This window comes from Zootoca vivipara, chromosome 3 (genome assembly GCF_963506605.1).
Source record: "Zootoca vivipara chromosome 3, rZooViv1.1, whole genome shotgun sequence".
NCBI classification, from domain to species: Eukaryota; Metazoa; Chordata; class Lepidosauria; order Squamata; family Lacertidae; genus Zootoca; species Zootoca vivipara.
In genome coordinates this window covers 56,757,656-56,780,999 of record NC_083278.1, presented here as the reverse complement: position 1 = coordinate 56,780,999, position 23,344 = coordinate 56,757,656, and the positions used below count along the sequence as shown (strand labels likewise).

The following is a 23,344-nucleotide window of genomic DNA, read 5'->3' as shown; positions in this document are numbered from 1 at the left end:
GCCACATGTGTGGACCTAGTTAATTGGGAAATACATTAGCTATCCAGCAAACCAACGCAGCATCTGGTGGGAGTCTCCAGAAACTAATTACTCTGCCAGGACTGTTGCTGTGAGAGCTGGACCTTAAAGAAGGCTGATCGCCGAAGAATTGATGCTTTTGAATTATGGTGCTGGAGGAGACTCTTGAGAGTCCCATGGACTGGAAGAAGATCAAACCTATCCATTCTGAAGGAAACCAGCCCTGAGTGCTCACTGGAAGGACAGATCCTGAAACTGAGGCTCCAATACTCCCTGGAAAAGACCCTGATGCTGGGAAAGATTGAGGGCACAAGGAGAAGAGGACAACAGAGGACGAGCTGGTTGGACAGTGTTCTCGAAGCTACCAACATGAGTTTGACCAAACTGCGGGAGGCAGTGGAAGACAGGTGTGCCTGGCGTGCTCTGGTCCATGGGGTCACGAAGAGTCAGACACGACTAAACGACTAAACAACAACAACAGTAAGTGAAAAGTTAAGAACCACAAGTTTGAAGAGGAAGCAGAAGCAGCCAGTAGCTACAATGGGGATGGAAGCCAGAGGGAGATGGCAGTGACTCTGGTTTCTCCTCATCACTACTGTCCTGTCCACTCATCACCTGCCAACAGTGATCTCTGCAGTTCACCTGCTGATGTCCTTGGTGTTCAGCTCACTGCACTTTGCTTCTGATGAATGCTGCACCCCATCTCCTGCTATTCCAGGAAAAGGAACTTGCCAACATCCAAGGTTCCTCTGGAGTGGGTTGCTTCATAGAGCACAGGTAAACTGAATATAACCAAGAGGATGGAGGTAAAGGCCAAAGACCTAAAGATGTTTGGGTATGAGGTAAAAGAGGATCATTCCCCAGTGAACAGCAGCTGCTTGTGAGTTTCTCCTAGGCACCTCTGGCCACTGTGAAAAATGCCAGGGGATGCTGAAGCAGGTAGGTTTTAGCTCTGATCCTCCAGGGTTCTTATCTTCACAAAAACACCACAGTTCTCATTATAATCAGCTAGAATGAGAAGGAAATGTGTACTGTAGAGAATTGCTCCATGTTTAGCCAAGAACTTGTTGCCAGGAGATAGAAGAATAACCTGAAAATATCCAGCTTTCTCTTGAAGATGAGAAAAGTTTGTGATCAGAGACTCAGGACTGTTGTTTCAGAAGGGAAATGATAAAGATGTGTAACCAGAACAAAATTCACAAAGTAGTTTGTGTGGAGCTGTCCCACCACACAGTGACATTTAGGCTGCACCCTCAACCCATTTAACTGCAAACGGGTGAAACAAATGAGACTTCCTTTGAAGTGAGCAGTATAGGCCCATAGTATAAAGGTATTCCAGCCTACTCCCTCTAATCTTTATAATGGAGATGTGGGCTTGATTGCACAATTAAGAGTGTTGCTCAACTCAATGATCTAAGAGAAACCGTGAGCTGCCATGTGTTGTCTCCAAGGCAATGCAACACATCATGAGGCAGAAGAAGACCCAGTTCCCAGGAAGGAATGCCCAGCTTCAGACTAGGAGCTATCCACAGGAGTGTTCTGTGAGTAGCTGGACTTTCCCCACCTCTGTTTAAATTTGTAATGGGTAGGCAGGACTGATTGTGGGGAAGCCTTCATAGTCCCATAGTCTTAGATGGCAGCTGCTTGGAATCCTGACCCTTGGCTACCTCCCTGAATTGTGTTAGGGAAGCTTGAAACTCCTCTCCTAAGTTGGTTTGATCCTTGCTGCACCACTGGTGCCTAAGAGCATCCGGACTGATTCCTGGCCTTCTACTGCTGGTGAGATAGTACTGTCAATCTGCTCAAAAAAAGCTTGGCTCCTTTACTTACAAGGAAGTGCACCTGCTGTTGGTCTTGGGCAGGAGCCAGGCCAATGTATTGCCTTTTGTTCTTTTCTTCACCTGTGTCTTGACTCTATCCTGACACACGGAAGGAAATTTAAGTCACACAGGTAGTATTTCTCAAGATGAAGATAGGGCTCGTGTTTGGCCCAACTAACCTCAAGGCCTTGGGGCTACTAAAATAGAAGTGAATAGGTGTGTTATAAGTAAGATCATTATTTGGGACCCAAAATCAATCCAGTTGTGTTGATGGTAGCAACTTATACAGTTTACTAAACAGAAGATGAAGGAGGAGGCCTCTGCCAAGCGTGGCTCTCCCATATTACAAAGAATATTTATTTATTTTTATTTAATGCAACAATTTATATACCACTTAATTGCGATCATTTCTAAACGGTGCACAAGTGACTCAATAAAATGAGAATGAAAATCAGTTCAAATAATAAAATCAGAATTCAGTGAAAAAGCCTGCTAGAAAGAAAGAAAGAAAGAAAGAAAGAAAGAAAGAAAGAAAGAAAGAAAGTAAGTAAGTAATGGATGGATGATAGATAGATAGATAGATAGAGGTATTCATTAGATGCCAGAAGTTCAAGAAGGAGAGGGCCTGTCTGATCTCAACTGGGAGTTCCATAAAATTATGAATGTGTGCAAGACAGAGTCACTTGCACATATCCACTAGCCTCTGAAACTTTTGATAGATACTACTTTTTATTGTTTCTTCTATTTTTTTCTGTTTTTCTTACTCTAGACTATATTATTGCAATCTGCCCTAAGAATTTATGGTGAAAGGCAGGTAATAAATCTTATGAATGCATAACTAAATATGGATCCATGAGCACTCCCACAGCCATATACTTTGATCAGTACTTCCTGAAGTTGCCAACTTTTGAACCTTCCCTTGTCCCTTTGGCAGCCATTTGATTGGCAGCAATTAGCAGGTGATCGTGTTTAGTTCACTGCCAAGAAAGCCTCACCTGCTGATTTCTGAAGATCAAATCTATGTCAGAGAGACAAAAGCAAAGCTAGGCTAGTTCCCCCAGCCCTGGCCCTCAGCTTAGTTGGCAACCTCAGCTGCTATAGTATCAGGTGTTTCCAAGTCCTCCATGTACATACAAAATGACCACAAATGTGCTTATTTCAGTATGTGCAATGTAAGATATTGGCCAAGTCTTGTTCAGCATGCATTGGAATGAGCATTTCACCTGGAAACAATTCCAGCCCTAAAGCCATCTACTAGTGATGCTTGGTTGATTTAATACTACTTAGACGCAGGAAATTGTGACAGAAGGGGTTCTGCTGTGAGCCAGCACACCATGCAGAAGCATTAAAATACACCAGCATCAGGAGAAACAAAGTGTGCATCCAGGCTGAAAAGCCCATGACCTGAAATGACATCGGGAGGAATTTATGCATGCAAAGCTAGACATATGTTTCGTTCGTAAGGCATGGCTGGGCCCTCTCATTGCTTTGACACAGTACACTGTGTGATGGAAATCACAGAGAAAAGATTAACTCTCAGGACATTGAATGTTGAATCATGAGTATGCAAGGTCAACAAGCTATTGGCTTAATATGGAATAAATGTTCCAAAAACCATGTGGACACGGATGCCGTAGTTCTGTAGTGGCTATGCTATTTAAATATATAGAACAGGTATAGTCAGAGGAGGAAAGGATTTCTGCAAAATGAATGAACCCATCTTGCCCATCCAAAAAGTCTACACTGGATTTTTTAATTCATTTCACTTATAGCCCACCTTTCTTCCATCATTGAACTCGAGGCAGTGCACAGATGGCAGTTCCTCATCTAGTCAGTCACCGAGCAAACCTACATCTATTTAGCTCAACCTATGTTGTTTTCAGAGCATGCCTTGGTGTCATTTTATTAAGTGCTGTTAGAACTAGGCACATTAACTGGATTTGCACCCGTGGTTTGGGATAGATACCTGTACCTTTAAGCAGGATCTAAACCAGAAGTAAGCTTGGAATTGACCAGGCCCCACCTGCAAGGAATTTCTTGCTCATGCTAGGCAGGGAAACAACACTTTAATACAAAATGTAAGAATTACCGGGTATGTGGTTCATGCTAGATCCAAAGATTATACCTGTGTAGAAAGAGAAGGGGAAGTGTCTAAAAGTATGTGGGTAAAGTAACATCCAAGGGACAGAACTGGGCAATTAAGGCAGTGAAACAAAGCATGCACATTTCTCTTCAAACATGAATGCAGACTAGAGTACCATCACCTCCTTTTTGTTTCCCATGGCAGCTATTTTGAGTTGGCACTCACAGCAATTTGATACATGTACAGTACCAGCACTTCATTTTTTACTATTAAAAAAAGCACTGCCTCTGCCATTTAGTCTCTGCACAAAGGAACATAGGAAGCTGCCTTATACCAAGTCAGACTATTAGCATATCTAGCTCAGTATTGTCAAGACCAGCTGGCAGTGGCTTTCCATGGTTTCAGGCAGGAATATTTCCCAGCCCTACCTGGATTGAACTGGTTGTCCAGAATGTAGCAGCATGTTTTTTGATTGGGGCCAATTGCACATAGCATATAACACTGACCTTATGAGAACACACTGAATGCTAGTTTCCATGCTAAATTAATCATTTATAGATCTAAATTGGGCCTATTCTAGGACATAGGTAAAGGTAAAGGGGCCCCTGACCATCAGGTCCAGTCGTGTCCGACTCTGGGGTTGCGGCGCTCATCTCGCTCTATAGGCCGAGGGAGCCAGCGTTTGTCCGCAGACAGCTTTCTAGGACATACCTTTTCCCATATGTGCCCTGACCTGTGTTTGTGTGTGCTCTGGCTTCCGTCACAGTGTTCTGATGCACCAGAAGCATCTGCTGGTTGCAGAAAGCCGTCTGTGGATAAACACCGCACCCCATAGTCACCTTTGACTGGATTAAACTGTCCAGGGGTCCTTTACCTTCTTTCCATGCATTATTTAAGATCACTGAGTGACATGAGGCGAGTCCAGCTAGCAGCAGGACCAGGATGTGTGTTTGATGGTGGGCACCCATATTGTGGAATTTTGGCTCCAACTAATAGATGCCCTCATACTACAAAAATGAACAAGAGCTGTGTTGGGTCATTTGCAGCACCTCTATCCATGCAAGATCACCAGCAAGGGAAGATCATCCTGGCCCCAGCTGGATAAAATAGCCAGTTTACAACTCACTGCTTGGTTCTATCAGTGTTAAACTGATCTCCTTTCTCTTGACTACTTCACTTCTTTTCCTTGGATATCTTATTTTTTAGTTTATAAACCCGAGGACAGGGTCTGTTCACCATTAAAAAAATATATCAATGTGAACCACTCGGGAGATATTCAATATTCATGTGAAAAGCAGGGTAGAACTATAATTAATTAATCCATTAATTTTGCTCACTTGCAATCTTGCTTGCTTGCTTACTGGCAACACTACAGATTGGCACCCTACACAAGTGGAATATACCACAAAAAGGCATACCTGACACTTGAACAAAGTGTGTTTTAATGGTTATGTGAAGCTTATTTAATTTATGACAACAACAAAAGACCAAGGCAGAGAAGAAATTCATTGTTGAATGTAATCACCATTGAATTGTAGCAATATGCACCGTTTAGTTCTGAAAAGCTGGTGTAGTGCAATGACTATAGCTGGTCTGGGGAACCTGTGGCCCTCCAAATGTGTTTGGATTCCAGCTTCCATCAGCCACAGCCAGTATAGGCAAATGGTCAGGGATGATAGTTGGCATCCAACAACATCAGAGGGCAACAGGTTCCTTGTCCCTGGACTAGAGTGTTGGGCTTATTTGTGGACTGGCTGGATGCAGAGAAGTGATGAGAGGCACCAGCTGGGGAACCCCCACAGAAAAACCTTGGGGAAGAAGGTTCAGAGCCAGGGGGTTGGTGATGGGGTGACAGTGAGTGGTCAGAGGGAGAAGAGAGAGCAGACTGGGAGGAGGAGGTGTCAGAAGCTGAAGAGGTAACAGGGTTTAGTGAGCAGGAAGAGTGTGTGGCAGGGAGCAGTCCAGAATCAGAGGCAGAATCAGAGCCTGGAAAGGAGGGGGGCCAAGAGGCAGAGATGGGTCAGGCTGGTAAAGAAACCATGGTGTCTTCCCTTCCTGCTGTGACCAGCTCCCCTCCCCTTTGGTCTGCCAGAACCAGAAGAGGTATGAAGCAGCAGAGACAGACAAGGTAACAGAGTCTCAGGCTGCTTGGGAAGGACGCAGGGGAGGAGGAGACAACTGTGGGAAGGCGGGAAGCTTCAGTCCTCACAAGTGTCTCATAGGGGCAAGATCTACTGGGACAACTTGCGGTGCTCACTAGGCCTGGCCTCCTGAGCCAACTTTAGTCTTCTTGAATAAAGAGCTAACTGCACTGACACTCTGGGGTGGTTTTTTTTGTTTGCTGATCTACTCCTAACCCACCACTCCTGAAAGAAACTCAGATGCAATCCCCACTTGGCCATGAAGCCCACCAAATGGCACATCCCTCTCTCTCAGTCTCACTTCCCTCACATGACTCTTGTGAAGGTTAAAATCTTGCTTCAAACTTCACAGGGGAAATGAGATTTAATAATTATCTTCAAAGGAAGTTTTATTTGTATTTCTGCATTCAAAAATCAAAGCTCCCCCCCAAGTCATTCTTAGTATTATTTAATGGAGAATGTTTGATAAGAATAACAAGGCAGAGACCATAACTCAATGAGCAGAGCAAATGCTTAGCACTTTAAAAATCCCCAGTTCAATCCATGACATCTCCAGTTTAAAAAAAAAAAAAAACGAGCTGAGGTAGGAAGGGATGTGGAAGACCTGGAAGGCCACAGCCAGTTATAGAGCAACAATCCCAGGCCACATAGACCACAAGACTGATTCATTTAAGAAAGCTTCATATTTCCCAATCAGGAGTTTCACAACAACCTAACAGCTTAATGCCTCTGGAATCAGAGAACTGACTATATACCGTGTTTCTCATATTATAAGACATGTCTTATATTAATTTTTTCCTCAAAAAAACACGACATGGCTTATTTTCAAGGGATGTCTTATTTTTTAATAAAGTGCACGCGGGCGCTGTTTGCCGGGCTTGTCAAGCCCAGCAAACAGCGCCCGCCGATCTTCGGTGACAGGCGGGGGTGGGCGGAGAGCGGAGAACGATCTCCGCTTCCCCCCCACCCCCGCCCGTCACACAGCACAGGGCCGAAGATCGGCGGGCGCTGTTTGCCGGGCTTGTCAAGCCCAGCAAACAGCGCCCGCCGATCTTCAGTGACAGGCGGGGGTGGGGGGAGAGCGGAGCACGATCTCCGCTTTCCCCCCCACCCCCGCCCGTCGCACAGCACAGGGCCGAAGATCGGCGGGCGCTGTTTGCCGGGCTTGTCAAGCCCAGCAAGGAGCGCCCGCCGATCTTCGGTGACAGGCGGGGGTGGGGGGAGAGCAGAGAACGATCTCCGCTTCCCCCCCACCCCCGCCTGTCACACAGCACAGGTCCGAAGATCGGAGGGCGCTGTTTGCCGGGCTTGTCAAGCCCAGCAAGGAGCGCCCGCCGATCTTCGGTGACAGGCGGGGGTGGGGGGAGAGCGGAGAACGATCTCCGCTTCTCCCCCACCCCCGCCTGTCACACAGCACAGGGCTGAAGATCGGCGGGCGCTGTTTGCCGGGCTTGTCAAGCCCAGCAAACAGCGCCCGCCGATCTTCAGTGACAGGCGGGGGTGGGGGGAGAGCGGAGCACGATCTCCGCTTCCCCCCACCCCCGCCTGTCACACAGCACAGGGCTGAAGATCGGCGGGCGCTGTTTGCCGGGCTTGTCAAGCCCAGCAAACAGCGCCCGCCGATCTTCGGTGACAGGCGGGGGTGGGGATGAGAGCGGAGCACGATCTCCGCTTCCCCCCCACCCCCGCCTGTCACACAGCACAGGGCTGAAGATCGGCGGGCGCTGTTTGCCGGGCTTGTCAAGCCCAGCAAACAGCGCCCGCCGATCTTCGGTGACAGGCGGGGGTGGGGGGAGAGCGGAGAACGATCTCCGCTTCCCCCCCACCCCCGCCCGTCACACAGCACAGGGCCGAAGATCGGCGGGCGCTGTTTGCCGGGCTTGTCAAGCCCAGCAAACAGCGCCCGCCGATCTTCGGTGACAGGCGGGGGTGGGGGGAGAGCGGAGCACGATCTCCGCTTCCCCCCCACCCCCGCCTGTCACACAGCACAGGGCTGAAGATCGGCGGGCGCTGTTTGCCGGGCTTGTCAAGCCCAGCAAACAGCGCCCGCCGATCTTCGGTGACAGGCGGGGGTGGGGGGAGAGCGGAGCACGATCTCCGCTTCCCCCCACCCCCGCTTGTCACACAGCACAGGGCTGAAGATCGGCGGGCGCTGTTTCCCGGGCTTGTCAAGCCCAGCAAGGAGCGCCCGCCGATCTTCGGTGACAGGCGGGGGTGGGGGGAGAGCGGAGCACGATCTCCGCTTCCCCCCCACCCCCGCCTGTCACACAGCACAGGTCCGAAGATCGGCGGGCGCTGTTTCCCGGGCTTGTCAAGCCCAGCAAGGAGCGCCCGCCGATCTTCGGCTCTGTCCCCCGATGTGCTACGGCTTGGGGAAGCAGGCAGGGAGCTCCTGCTGGGTCCCGCGCCTTCGCCTCTCGCTCGGTCGGGGCTTTGCGATAGTGCTTATTTTCGGGGTATGTCTTATTTTTCACCAACCCTTTGAAATCCTGTCATGGCTTATTTTTGGGGGATGCCTTAAAATATGAGAAACACGGTAATGCACATTTATTATCTGTATAATTTATCAAAGGATAAAAACATTTCTGAACAGTAATGATTGGGTTTTGAAATAGTGGTACCCATGACAACTGGAGCACTTTCCCATTTGTTATTATGCATCGCTACATACATTGGTAAGAGTCATGCCTTAGTACAGTACAGTAATTCTCAAATTGTTCCATACCATGAGAGAGTTGCTGGGAAACACCTGCACTATGTGCCCATGTGGAAAGAAATTATATTTAAAATCCTATACCGATGGCACTACAACTCAATCTGGGTTTTTAGGGTGAGGAAGGAAGTGGGAGTGGGTGATTGACTGATGCCCTCCACAAGGAGGGAGTAATGCCCCTCCCCACCCTCTCACTATATATAAGCATGTGATGACTTCTGTTTCAGTGTATCTGAAGAAGTGTGGATGCACACGAAAGCTCATACCAATGACAAACTTAGTTGGTCTCTAAGGTGCTGCTGGAAGGAATTTTTTTATTTTGTTTTGACTACGTCAGACCAACACGGCTACCTACCTGTAATGAGAATGCCAGTTCACCTTCATAAATATGAAAGAATACACATATTTTGTCCCAAGAATAAGAAAGGAGCTGTCATGTGAAAAAGCAGGTCCCACTGCAATTATTTATTTTTGTATATCCTTTGATACTGAGGCCTACTTCCTACTAGTGAGGTAAATCTGTGTCTTGGCTGTAGTGCTTCAGACTTCAAGGAAAAGTAGCAGAATGCTGCATATAAATAAATACCAAACTTTTTAAACAAACTTTCACAAATAAAACTAGTTATTGGGGATAGGAGTTCTAGATTAGTTTTCTCCTTCGGATGTTATGTTTTCTATGTATTGGGATATTTATTTATTTCCATGGAGGAGCATTTAGTCACATGACATTCCTCCACACCTACACTATGTAGTGATACATCTCAGACACAAAGTACCCGATGACTGCCAAAAGTACCTATATTTTAAGATATATGTCATATGTTGAACAATGCAAATACTGTTCATTTGACCTTTGTCATTTGGTGGATGTTTGGGCCATGATTCTGTCCAGCCATGTTTACAATTCAACCTGTTTTGCATATAATCACTCAGCCCTCTTCCAACTTGGCAGCTGAGAGCTTTGTGTAATGACACAAACTTATTTCTCCATGGCAACCATCCAGTCATCCATACAGGCACCATCCCACACAAGTGTTTACTAGAAATATGAAATGCTTTGATGAAAATTACCTTGGGTAACAGAGAACCAGCAGGAAGCCACCATTGAGAGGAGGACTCTTCATAGCTTTTCATTGTGATCCTCGGTTCACACAACGCTGGTCTGTCCTTGGACTGGTTTTGAAGCAGTACACTGTGAATTGGATAAATGAGGACACAACTTTCCAGGCTGAACCAGAAATCTCATTGCCTGAGGCTGGCATCTAGCCCAGGAAGAGATGGGAAAGCTCAGTGGTAGAAAGCACATGCTTTGCATGCAGAAAGTGCAAGTCCAATCACTAGCATCTCTAGTTTAAAAACACACAAAAATAGGTAGCCGGTGATGGGAAGTGCTCAATGCTGACCATTGACCCTGCTGACTGGGGCTGACAGGAGTTGTCATTTTTAAATGTCTTTTAGATGCTCTGTTTTCAAAGTTTTTATTTTTCACTAGTATCATGAGGCCCGTTAAAATAACAGGTGCTAGAGCAGTCCCACCTCAGAGTAATTGAGTACAGAACAACATCTGTGATGGAAAACTCACGGACTTTAAATGCTGGAGAAAGAATTGCACACTGCAATGCACAGCCTCTTGCAACAGTTTCATCTGCATTAAGTGTGGTACTTATCTCTTTGCAGAAAAATTTTGCTGCGGGCGGTGTCTGTGTGTGTGTGTGTGTGTGTGTGTGTGTGTGTGTGTGAGAGAGAGAGAGAGAGAGAGAGAGAGAGAGAGAGAGAGAGAGAGAGAGAGAGAGAGAGAGAGAGAAGCGAGCGGGGCTTCTCCAGGACGCGCTGCCTCCGCGAGCGAAGGGGAAAAGAAGCAGCCATGAGAGGGTAAAGTTGTGGCTGCGCTTCCCTCCAGTCGAGTGGGGGGGGTTGGCCAGACGGCAACATGGATGACTCCGGGGAGCTTGAAGGGCAGGAGGGCGAGGGAGGGAAGAAGGCAGGCAGGAGGTCCGACATGGGGCAACTTCCCCTTCCCCTCAGAGTCGGACTCTCCCCCCCCTCCCCAAACCGTCGCCAATTTCCCTCACAATTTTGTCTCCTTTCCTCTTCGGACACTACCTCCCCTTCTCATAACTCCACCTTTCTTTACTTTTTCTTGAGGGGGGAATCCCCAATTATGTCCTCTCAACACCGTTCAGGGTTATTTTTTTTAGAGGCTCGTGGGGGAGGGAGGGGGAGGGAGGGAGGAGGAGCTCGCGGTGCATGCTGGGAGATGTAGTCCTGCAGGGGCAGGAGAGGCGAGCAGGCGGGCGGCAGGGTCCGGACTGAGGCAAGTTCCTGAGTGGGCAGCCCGGGGTGGTGGTGGCGCGGACAGAGTGAGAGCTGCTCCGAACCCAGAGAGGCTGAGCTCCCTTACGCGCTGGCCAACGCACTCCGTCTCTGCATTCCAAGTCCCAACGGCTGTCCGTGGGGCACATGCGCAGTAGCACAAACCCAAGGACACAGGGACTGGACGCAGAGACACTTGGACTTTATTATATAGGATAGCACTGCTTTGCTACTTTGTTGCTTGATGACCTGGGTTCCTTTGGGAGGAAAGGTGGAATAGGAACTTGATAAAGAAATATAGTAAAAATACCACTGGAGTAGGGAATATTGGACTTAATGGACAAAGAGTCTCATGCAGTATAAGGCGGCTTTCTCTGTGGGCTCTCAGGTGCAATTGCTAATTACGTATCCAAAAATGACAGTGAAGTGTTCTGAGGCTGGAAATGCAGGGGCAAGAGGTAGCAACACAGAATGCATAAAGCCAATATTCAGGGACAAGCTACCAAATGGACACAAAGGCACATAGCACAACCCTGATTACCAATTTTTCTGAAGCATCTTTGGGAGAGATCTTGCTGAGCAGAGAAGCAACAGATGTGGAGGTGTGATTAGCCCTTTTCCCACTGGCCTCTTTTCCTCCACTACCATCACCCCCAAAGCTGCTTTTCCCTGCAAGGTTTGGAACTTGGGCAAAAGTGCTTAAAATTCGACTGAATTTTAATATGCAGTTTTCAAGTCAGGAAGCTGCTAATAGCAACAGAGGTCCTGTGGCATCTATAATTATGAGTTATTTCAGAATGCTGAAAGAGCCTGTAGTACAATCCTTGATTGTCCCCTTGAGACTGCAGGTAAGGGGTTACAGGTTTGAACACTCCCGTGTGTCTGTGCACACAAAAGCATTCAAGTATGCAATTTCTATCTGCAGTTTGAAGAGACCTTGTCTGGGAAAGACTGACCTATGGATTATTTATGCACATTTGAATCTGACTTCACACAGACTGAATTCTCTACACCAATGGCAAACTCCTTCTATGAGGTTGGACCCATGTGTAGCCAAAGTGGCCCCAGCCATTGGCAAGGAGGTTATTAACAGGCTCAGGAATATCCCAAGTTTTGCAGAATTGCAGCAATTGTTAGAAAATAAACTGTAAGAGAGGAGAAACCTCAGAAACAGCCAAATGAGAAATGAACCATGTTTAGGGGGCACAGAATGCTGATGGTTGAGGGTGGAACAGTAAACAGGGGGTGGGCAGGTGGAATGGAAACTAGCTTGAACATCAGATACAGGCAGTCAACCCTGCAACATTTTGTTATTGCAGGTCTCACTTGTTCAACCAGAATTGATTATAGAATGCCCCGAAATTAGGAGCTTGAAGCTGGGCTCATTTCCTCACAGTGCTTCATTTTTTAATTTTCATGTTCATCTTCCACAGGCGCAAGAAATTGGTAATGATTTTTTTTTTGAAGTTAAATGTCTATCAGAACTTTTGAACTGCTGAAGACATGTAATGCTTGTTACCAAAAATAAAATGTATTACCCAGAATATGACTCTGGGAAGAGGAGAGGGACTGTTACAAGAGGATAATTCCAGTTTATTATTCTTGTAGTATTCTCTCATCTGTAGATACCTTTTAGGGCTCCCCCCACCTCACTCAGCAGGGTTCTAATTGTTGTTTGGATGTGAATGTACGTTTTAGCTTCTCCTAAATTAGTTTCCATTCAGTACAAATGTTCTCATTAAGAAGACATTTAACATGAGAAGAATATAAATGAGATTTGTGCTCACTAAGGGTTTTTATACTGATCAAAGGAACTGTGAAGCAATACACACTATAACACTTAATCTTTAGCATTTCCAGAGCTCAGAACTTTAGTTCTTTAGTCTTTCTGCAATAATTAGATGACCTAATGTCTTTTTATAACAACCCCCATAAGAAACAGTGATCACTGTGGTATTTCATGAAATGTTAGTGTCTGTATGAGGCACCCTGCCTTTTAGAAACCAAAGGACAACCTTGTTGTGAAGTGAAAGGCTTAATACAATATAATAATCTTATTCAAATAATGGGAGTATGCTTCTTCTTTTTTAAAAAAAATAGCAGCTAAGTGTTCACCTTTGCACATGTCTCATGAAGCGTCTTTCTTCTTCCAATAGCTGAGGGTGTTACATACATAGTTTACTCCAGCATGTCAGGACCTGAAACTGACTAAAACAGGATGTTGTGGTTAAGGTTTTCTGATCAGTTCTGCCTACTACAAGGTGGTCAGGTTGAAATGTTAGTAAATACAGAACATTCCTAAGCTGCTGTATCTGTTCTACAGAGAATTATGGAGCAGGATGTTACAGCATCAGAGGTGTCAATCAGGTTGTATGGACAGGCAACACTTTTTCAAACAATGCACCTGACAGCTCAGCCTTGTCAATTCATGTTATCATTATCCAAGAAAAGCAGGGCATGCAACAAATTGTTTTTATTTTTACTGTTTAAAAATATTTGGGTCTGGGCTGCAACAGTATAAAATAATGGCTACGCTACAACTGCTATGATTTGCTACTGGGCCTAGGATGCTGCCTCACACTGGATCAGACCATTGGACATCTAGCTCAGTATTGCCTACACAGGCTATCAGTAGCTCTCAGGGATTTCAGATGGAGTCTCTCCCAGTTGTATCTGGAGCTGTGGGGGATTGAACCAAGGACCTTCTGCATGTGAAGGAGATGCTCCACTACTGAGCTACGGCCTTTCCAACTTCCCTATTATGGCCTGGAAAAGAACCCTTGGTAGTGGCTGCCATAATTTCCAAAGTGGTTGACATATTAGCTTTCTATCTGCCTTGTCGTTGGTGCCTTTTAGTGGCACAGTAGTGGAGGCAAGCCCCCAATTTGTCTGCTCGCTACAGTAGACGCATGGAGGTCTATGCAAATGCAGATATTGTGGAACTGAAGCTACCAACCCATGTTACAAGCATCCAACTTGCACCTACTACCATGCAAATGCTTGTAATGGGAGGGGCACTGGTGCCGACTCTGCTGACATTTTTGCGCTAGATTAAGACTGCTTGGGGACACGGGTGGCACTGTGGTCCAAACCACTGAAGCTAGGGCTTGCCGATCGGAAGGTCGGTGGTTTGAATCCCCGCGACGGGTTGAGCTCCCGTTGCTCAGTCCCAGCTCCTGCTAACCTAGCAGTTCGAAAGCACGGCAAAGTGCAAGTAGATAAATAGATACCACTCTGGCGGGAAGGTAAACGGTGTTTCCGTGCGCTGCTCTGGTTTCGCCAGAAGTGGTTTAGTCATGCTGGCCACATGACCCAGAAAAACTGTCTGCGGACAAACGTCGGCTCCCTTGGCCAGTAAAGCGAGAAGAGCGCTGCAACCCCAGAGTCGTTTGCGACTGGATTTAACTGCCAGGGGTCCTTTACCTTTTTTAAGACCTGCTTGCCGAGGCTTTTTTTGAACTGATAACACAACTTTCTTTTTTGTAAGCAGCTGGATTGACTCAAAATGTTTTTTTATGTTTGATTTTCAGTGTTTATGTATAAACATTTCATCTGCTCTGTTTCTTAGGTTACTTGTTAATTTATTTTAAACCCACGCTGAGATATTAAGATGAAGGCATACTTGTTTAATTGCCAAATAAAGATCCCAATGGAAATCCTATTTATATACATGGGTTCGACCATAGTCAGTGTATACCCTTGGCTACGGTATTCCCCACCAATGGAAAGATGTTAGTATTTTTCCTCTGATATGTGAAACTGACCCAGCTAACCATTTGCATTATCTACAGGGTGCCATCTCATAACACTAAGAGTCACAGTCTTTCTTTGCTGTGTTGTGATCTAGTGTGGAAAGATGGAGCAATTCACAGAGTCAGGGCGGGGGGGGGTAGGCAAAATGTAGTTAGCATGGGAAAGCTGCTGTTTATTCTGGTGTGCACTGAGATTTTCAAGGCTGCATAGCATGAAATAAAGAGTTCCTTAATTGTGTGTGAGTTTACACTTGGTTATGCTTGTCACCAACTCACAGCATCAGTACAATAGAAGCATGCTTTACTTTGGCAACCAATCTCTTTGTCTTGACACCTGACCTTGGTACTGTGCCAAAACCGGTATAGTTAAGAGTTGCCAGATTGATTGACTTATTGATTTACTCACCCATTCACACTTAAACAGCATTTTTCTCTTTAAAATCTTGGCTATTGAAATCAGGGTGATGTTGCATGTTAAGAAATAAATGTAGGGTTTTTTTCCCCATTCCCCATAGAATTCTACACAATTACATTTTTCCAGTATTTATCTGAAACACGCTCACCATCTGTCCCCACTAAACTAGTTTTGCTGTAGTAACATACTGTCATATTCTCTCACTAACCTCTAGTTCACTGTCTTTAGTTGCTGTTGGAGACAGGCTTGCTGCAGGTACCCAGGGATAAACTTAGCATTTCCCATTTTAGTACAGCAACTCAGATAGAATATACTGGATATTCAAGTCTTAAAGGTATCAAGATATGATACACCCTGGTTTCACAGGCTTGTGGATTTTCATTCTGGATAACGTTAAGCAGCATTCTTCTATCATTCGGACAAATTTATTAGGAAAGTCTATGACTAATGAAACTTTTATCATTTGTTTGGGGTTTTTTGTATGTATGCAGCTGGACAGAAATCACAGGAAATGTCATGTAAGCAGGCATCTCTCTGCATCAAGGATGGCATGAAGATTCTGCGATGGCTGCAGCTTGCTTAGAAGCCATCAGAATGCAAATCAAAGCCAACAGACTGCCACACACCCAGTGCAAATCCCAGTCACCTGGTCAGTCTGGAACCTAAATCTGTTGCCCCAAACACCCCTAATTTCATTGTGCCTTGAATAACAATATTTAGAAGATGCAAGGATGAGCAACTAGCAACCAGAATGCACATTCAAAATATGAGTGATAAGAACAAAAGAAACATTAAATTATCTAAAGCTCTGCTTCCTTGACTGCTTGGTTATGAAAGTGAGAGGAAGTGAGTTAGAGGGTCACTGGTTGTGGGCAGATAGTACTATTTAGCATGATATGGATCTTTTCCAGAAGTATAATAATCAGAACAGATTTTCTTTGTCAACTATGGTAATTAGCATTAAAGATCGGTGTAGGTTGCTTAATCTTGTTAAGAGCAGAAACCTGCCAGTGTTCAGAGTTGATAAGTAAAATATTCAGACGTATCTAATTAATAAAACTGTGAAGCTTAACATAGGACTTTTTAACACCATCTGAAACTTCAGAGAACTGATTTGTACAGAAAAGCAGTCATTTTTCCCTTTGGAAAAAAATTAAGCATACTTCATGAAGTGATTATATAAAAGATCATCCTGTTTTGTGGCTTCACAATAAATATTGAGACTGTTTAAACAATCTTGTTTTGCATGTAAACAACAGCAGAAATTATATTTCAATATCTATACATATGATTTCAAATTCTGGCTTGTTAAAAAAGTAGACATTGCCAAAACAAATTGCCAAAACACATACATAAAAGGCAGTATAATATAAAATGATTTCCTTAGATAATTTAAAATCATCTTTTAAAATCTGTTGGTTGATTTGGTTTAAAATGTGACTTCATGGCTATTGAAATGGTCTATTAAAAAACAAGGAATAATGGGCTTAAACCCAAAGACATATATGGAGAGATGGCATAATAAGATGCTAAGTACTTTCGAATCTTACTCATTTCTACAGAAGAACATATTTAACTGGTTATGGCAATCTCTGGAACATTAAAGTACTTAATTTTGGCTGGGTTGAATCCTTTCCCACACCTTTTAAACCTCTGACATGCTGATTCTGGGTATCTGATGGATGCAAATTGCATAGTATGCAGAATCAACACACAAGACCAGCCTAAGCCAATAAATAATAAAGTAATAATAATGTTTTAGCTGTTTCTATTTTAGTTGTAAGGTACCTTAAGTTCAATCAGAGGAAAAGCAGGGATATAATAATCCATGTGGGACCTTCTTTTTTGCTTCTCTCTTGTTTCGTTCCTGCAAAAGTAATAATCCAGGCACTACTTCCTGCACTTCCAAATTTGTACTAAAATGCTGAAGCCTGGCTAGTGCAAGAAGCTGCCACATATGCATATGTACTGTGCCAGCAGTAGGAGCATAGGATGGGCCTAAACATGTCACAAACCATGACATTGCCCAAGCAATGCTGGGACATTGTGCTGGATTTCCATTCACTTGTAAATATGCCAGAACAAATTGTAAAAATTAGGATGTCAATTATGTACACTGTTACTGAAGAAAAACAATGCTTAGAATAGATTCCCCCTCCTCTTGGGATCACATAAAACGTAGGATCACTTAGAACAGGCTTCCTCAACCTCGGCCCTCCAGATGTTTTGAGACTACAATTCACATCATCCCTGACCACTGGTCCTGCTAGCTAGGGATCATGGGAGTTGTAAGCCAAAAACATCTGGAGGGCTGAGGTTGAGGAAGCCTAACTTAGAATTTCTCTCTCTCACTGAAATTCTATGTATATCTTTTTGATATCGTTTCATACAGACTGCTGCCCCACCTCTCAAACAAAACAAAACAAATTTGGTAAACAAATACTATTCATTTAAAAATGAAGTTGTAGGGTTTCACGAAACAGTAATTTATAGTTAATAGACTGAAGGTGCAGGATTGGTGAAACAGTCACGGACAAGTCCTTTTCCAAGCAGTTCCTTGTGCATTTTCATACGAATCTCTGGACTTGACAAAAGCGCCTTTATCTGATTCAGTTTGGACAACAGGGGCAACTGTTCTCTGTGCAAGGCTTCCTTTATTACATCTGCTTCATGGCTCTTCCCTAGAGAGGAGGAAAATGATACGTTTTTGCATATGAGTAATTGCTGCCTGAAATGTTATGGAACGAATAAAAAGAGATGCCATTGATTGAAAAAAACACAAGTTTGCCCTTATGTATCTTTTAAATATATATAAAAGGTTATGTTTAGTCGAAAATATAATTTAAGGGTGCAAATGCTACTTAAAAATGAAGGATAGTGATACAATATTCATGAACAATTCCCATTCTATTGGGTAACAGTAGCTATGATTAATATTAGTAGTGACAATTCCATTCAACACAATGTTTTCTTTTGTACTTCAAGTAAACAGTTGTCCAGTTCTGCAAAACAAAAATTAATGGCATTGTTTCCAGTTTGGCTACACCATCTTCCATTGGCCATTTGCTTTGTATCCACAGGGCACACAAAGAAAGCAGTGGAGATTCATTTTCCTGCAGCTGAGAACACAACGAAGCTGGCACTTTAGTAGTCAGATCTCTCCATCCTTCTGGCCCTCTCTGTCTTGCCTTCTTTCCCAGCATTCAGTAGTTTGTTTTTTATTCTTATCAGCCTTGATATTTGTTATCATGAAGCTCTGTAAATTAGCACCCCTCTGTTCAGATGAAGCGCCTGATAACAGACAATCACAAATCACAACTCAAGTCAGCCATGATAGCTCAGCAGAGCTGATCCAGGGAGCAGAGTCGTGGGTATTTGTAGCTGAATCATGCCTTCTTGGCCTCCTTCAAAGCACTCATTTTCTATTGTCATTCTCACTTTCCTTGCTATTGCCAATGGCTGCCTCCTCAGCTTTCATTGGGCTTTCAAAATCAGTCAGTCTGTTTTTGTTTTGGGTTTCTTCTAGGTACTGCTGCACCGCCTTGAGGACTGCATTCTCCACCAGCCTTTTGCTGAGGCTCAGCAATTCCGCATCATCTGGCTCTGGCCCTTTCTTTTCACCTACATACCACAACAGACAAAAATCAGTAAACCTGTGCAGGTGGGGAAATGGCATGCAGTACACACCTATTGGGACTAGCTGCTCAGCCTCACCTAGTCGTGATGTGCAAGCTCACCCAAAGCCATCTGAATGTCTCTGTTTACTTTCAACTCCATGAAGTCCCTCTAAATGGAAGCATGAAGAGGCTGCTTTCTCTCCTTTGTTTTTCTGTGCCCTGACCTTTCATGAATCCTAGTTGTTTTGTTTGCCTGTTTTGCTCTTAGATTCCTCCCAGGTCCAAATTCTATCCAAATCCCAGTTTACTCCTTGAAACAGCAGCACATAAAACTATAAATCTTGGTCTGGTGAATAATCTGGGAACAGTTGATGCTGCGGTATTGCTGAAGGTAAGAGGGTGTGGCCCTGATCAGTACGCCATAAAGAAACTATAATAAATACTTTTAAAAACCCACAACCAGCAAAATCTATTACGTTCTAGTGTGAATACATTTCTACAAATAATATATAAACTGAACTGGCAACTAAAAATCCCAGAGTTCTTATCAGATATTCATATTTCTTTCATATTAAATCCATAAATCAATGACATCATACATAAAACACCCTATTAGCTTTCCAGTATTTATTTTCTCACCAAACTGTATCTTACACATTAAAAAATTGAGAAGTCTGTTGAGCACAGTGAATTCAAACTTGGCTATGAAACTAAGAATACCGTCTGTGTATTTATGTTTTTCATTTTAAAAGGGGACATTTGCTTTGCTTTTTGGTTGCTGTATTGCTAATGTGTTCAAAATCTCAGTTAAATGTATCTATTGTGGAGGACCAAAGACTGCCTCTCTAAACCCTGGAGTGAGAGAAAGAAGAAACAGTGTAATATGGCAACGACAAGGTATATAAAAGGATGCTACAAAAGACTAAAGAACAGAACAAACTTTGCTTCCATTGTGCATTTCTTATTACAACAATCTGAACTCAAAATGGCTGCTTCCCTAGGTTTCAATTCTCTAGTGTTCCCTAAAACAGCTTCCTTGTGTCACCCACACTTCGGTTTCTACTGTCCTTACAAGGGGTTATTATATCCAATGCTGTCCTTCCATTTATGAAAGGCTCTTGGATCCTGCAGAGGCTTCCATGATCAGAACAGGAATAGAGCCAATTTTCACATATTCCCCCTTTTCTTCTTTGTGCAGCCTCACATGCTCCACGCTAAGCTGTTCTACAGGATCCCTATACCCTCTGGAGCAGAGCTGGGATACATGAGTTCCAAGAACTGTTGGAGAAAGGGGAATCAATGAAATAGCTCTCCTCTTACAGCCGGAGCTGGATCAAAGACCCTTCTGTGAATACAAGGACATTGTTAAAATACACCCCAAGAAGTTCATGTACAGCCACTGGAGTGTGTGCTATATTCCTCTGATTAGACAGAGCAACTATCAATAGTAAAGTGATGCTGCAGCAAGAGAAATTGGTACCGGTAGAGCAAGATGAGGACAGCACAGCATGAGTTTGTGAATAACAGTTAATTTTGCCAGAGCTGGCACTTGCCCCACACACGTTTTAATGCATGAACAAGGCTTTAAGGCAGGCATCCCCAAACTTTGGCCCTCCAGATGTTTTGGACTACAATTCCCATCTTCCCCGACCACTGGTCCTGTTAGCTAGGGATCATGGGAGTTGTAGGCCTAAACATCTGGAGGGCCGCAGTTTGGGGATGCCTGCTTTAAGGGTACTGGCTTTCTGGCATATCATTAGCTCTGGAGTGTTTGCCACACTTCTTTAAAACTACGGCAATATAAGCCAAGTTAGTAGCAAGCAGGTCCCAACTTAAAATGCATTCACCCAATTCCAACATTATGCTTCTGTTTGGTAAACAAAATATGCATGTTTTTACCACAAAAATCAAGATGCTTATTATTAGGCAAAATAGTAAAAAAATATTGTTTGAAAGGCAACAAGATGGATGCCTGTTAGCTGGACAGATTTAAAGAGGTGCATATTATTATTACTATTATTTATTACTTTGCTTTTAGCATACCGCAATTTCTTAGGATTATTCAAAAACATGAATTGTTTTCTGGCTTGTTTTGTTTATGTATTCATTTAGCAGACGTTTAATGTGTTGCATGCAGGTGCACACAGACAATTAGCAGCAAATAATAATTCATAAAAAGCCATGCAGCTGCTTCATACATTTATTCAAAGCACTCATATCAAATATCTAATGTATACACCCTCTTTATTACAAAAACAGTTTCTTAAAAGTGAAGCTCTTGCACAAAGCCAGAAAATTCTTCAAGTGTCTTTGGTCATCCCCCCCCCCCCCGCAAGCCTTATAATGGCTGCAGGAGCAAGATCATTTATTCATTATTATTAAATGTCTATACTGCCCTAACTACATAATATAATCACAAAAACAATACCTCCCTCACTTTAAAAGGCCATAGATTGCTTATATCAGGCCATATATCAGGCCATATATCAGCCAAAGGCCTGGATATAGAGGAACATTTTCCCCTGGTGCCTATTAAGAACTGACAATCCATCCTACCCCATAGAAACAGTAGAATCTAAAACTTTGCTCAAGTTTGAAACTTTACTCCTGTTCAAAATAAGCATGGCAAGCCAGGGCGACCTTTGCAACAGCATCTTCTCAGAGTCACTGTGTGTTCTTTGTGTCTTTGTGTGCAAAAGCCACATAAAGCTATCTCATTATGATACAACAATATACACCCCAGGGCACATGATACCACAGAATTGTAAAGTTCAAAACAAGAAAGGACAAGACATATGTAGCCTGTAGTCTGTCAACATTTTGAAGAAGAGTCTTGCTGTTAAAACATTCCTATGACTCATCCTAGAGCAGTAAGCTCAGTTATGCTGTTTTGTGAAACATCAAAAAGTCAGCTTAATTTACTATCATTCTCCCCTCCCATTTTTTTTCTTCATTAGGAGCATGTCTGCACCAGCAAAATTTCATCTTATTTTACTAGAATATATATTAAAGTGCCATATGCACTCTAGTCCTGCATCCTGGCATGGCCAGGTTTTGTTGTAGTGAAGTTAGAAATTAAAGAAAGGTACATTTACAAGCAATTCTGAAATTCTATGATAGTTCTTTGTTTGTTTGATCATTTCAAATCTGATCAGACAGGAACAGAACTAGTCTATGTCCACGATGGGTGTGCAGTATCATATGAATTGCTCTACGCAATGAAACAGGTAAGAAAACAATGGGAAATTTAACAATTGTCACAGAAGACAAAGCATTAGTGAGCCCACAGTCCACTAGATGCACATTCTGCCAATGCAATCTGTCCCTTTTTTAAAGGAGGCTGACTATGTTGACAAGAACATCATACAAAGCCTTCCGTGTGCAGTAAGCAAAGCATGCAGCCTCCAGTACCCAACTTTATGTAGTTGAAATAAAATTTAAAAAAATAAAAAAATAATCCAGTAGCACCTCAGAGACCAAACAAGTTTGTTCTGGGTATAAGCTTTCGTGCGCATGCACACGTCTTCACGAAAGCTTATACCCCGAACAAACTTAGTTGGTCTCTAAGGTGCTACTGGACAATTTATTATTTTTAATTTATTTTGACTGTGTCAGAGCAACACGGCTACCTACCTGAACCAACTTTATGTAGTAGAGCATGTAATTTGCGTGTAAATTGACCCCAAGGTAAGAAAAACAACATGAGTTTTCTTGATATTTTACTGTATATCAGCATATTGTTCTATTTGCCATGTGTTAGCCAAAGGTTCAAAATGGGTTTCCTACAATCCAAACATACACAGTACATATGACCATCTGAATAGAAAAAAAAAGAGTACCATGATCTGATGAAGACTATCTCCCCATGAAATGATTATGGCAGCTGGGGGAAAAACTCAATCATGATTTGATTCATAAAACTCCAAATTTCCTGTTTGTTTGAGCCCTCTAATGCCTTTTCACCAAGTTGGCTTGAATCTACATCCTTTGCAGAGGAGTTCAGCACAATATGAGGAAGCAAATATAATAAAACTCCAAGCGAGGAATGAACTGGAGAAATGAGCTTGGTGATCGTTCTTTCTTTGACTTGCAACTCTGCTGATATTTAAGCAGAGCAAATAGCCACACTGCCCCACCTCATGTGCCACAACCGTGTGTGTGTATCCTTTTTGATTTGTGAAGGAACTAAAAAAAATTTCTCCCAATAAACATCAACCATTTGCCAGCTCCAGGCATGGAGGAAAGAGTCATATGAATAACAGTGCAGTTGATAAAGCAAAAGTGAAACTTTTTGGTGCATTACTGCACTGCATTAGAAGGGAAGCAACATCCATTAAAAATGGCCAGCATTTTACTTGATTTCAACATCAGTGTTTAGTCTTGATAACCAGGAACAAAAGAGGGAGGGCTCCTTCCTGTATAGCAATGTGCTAAAGGGAATTTCAATGGACACAGCTTTTCCTAGGGCAGAG

General features: G+C 43.6%; 1 protein-coding gene across 6 annotated transcripts in view; it reads right to left on the bottom strand.

Annotated features, from left to right (window-relative positions):
* Positions 1–14,981: 14,981 nt before the first annotated feature.
* Positions 14,982–23,344, bottom strand: part of AKAP7 (A-kinase anchoring protein 7) — a 102,651-nt gene continuing 94,288 nt past the window's right edge. For 5 of the 6 annotated variants that reach the window (XM_060272682.1, XM_035108999.2, XM_035109001.2 and 2 more), the window contains one exon: positions 17,794–18,876. In XM_060272682.1, the coding sequence (XP_060128665.1) occupies positions 18,671–18,876 (206 nt within the window). In that variant the 3' untranslated portion in view covers positions 17,794–18,670. Of the gene's footprint in view, positions 18,877–23,344 lie in introns of all 6 variants that reach the window. The other variant, XM_060272681.1, reaches the window with a different exon arrangement.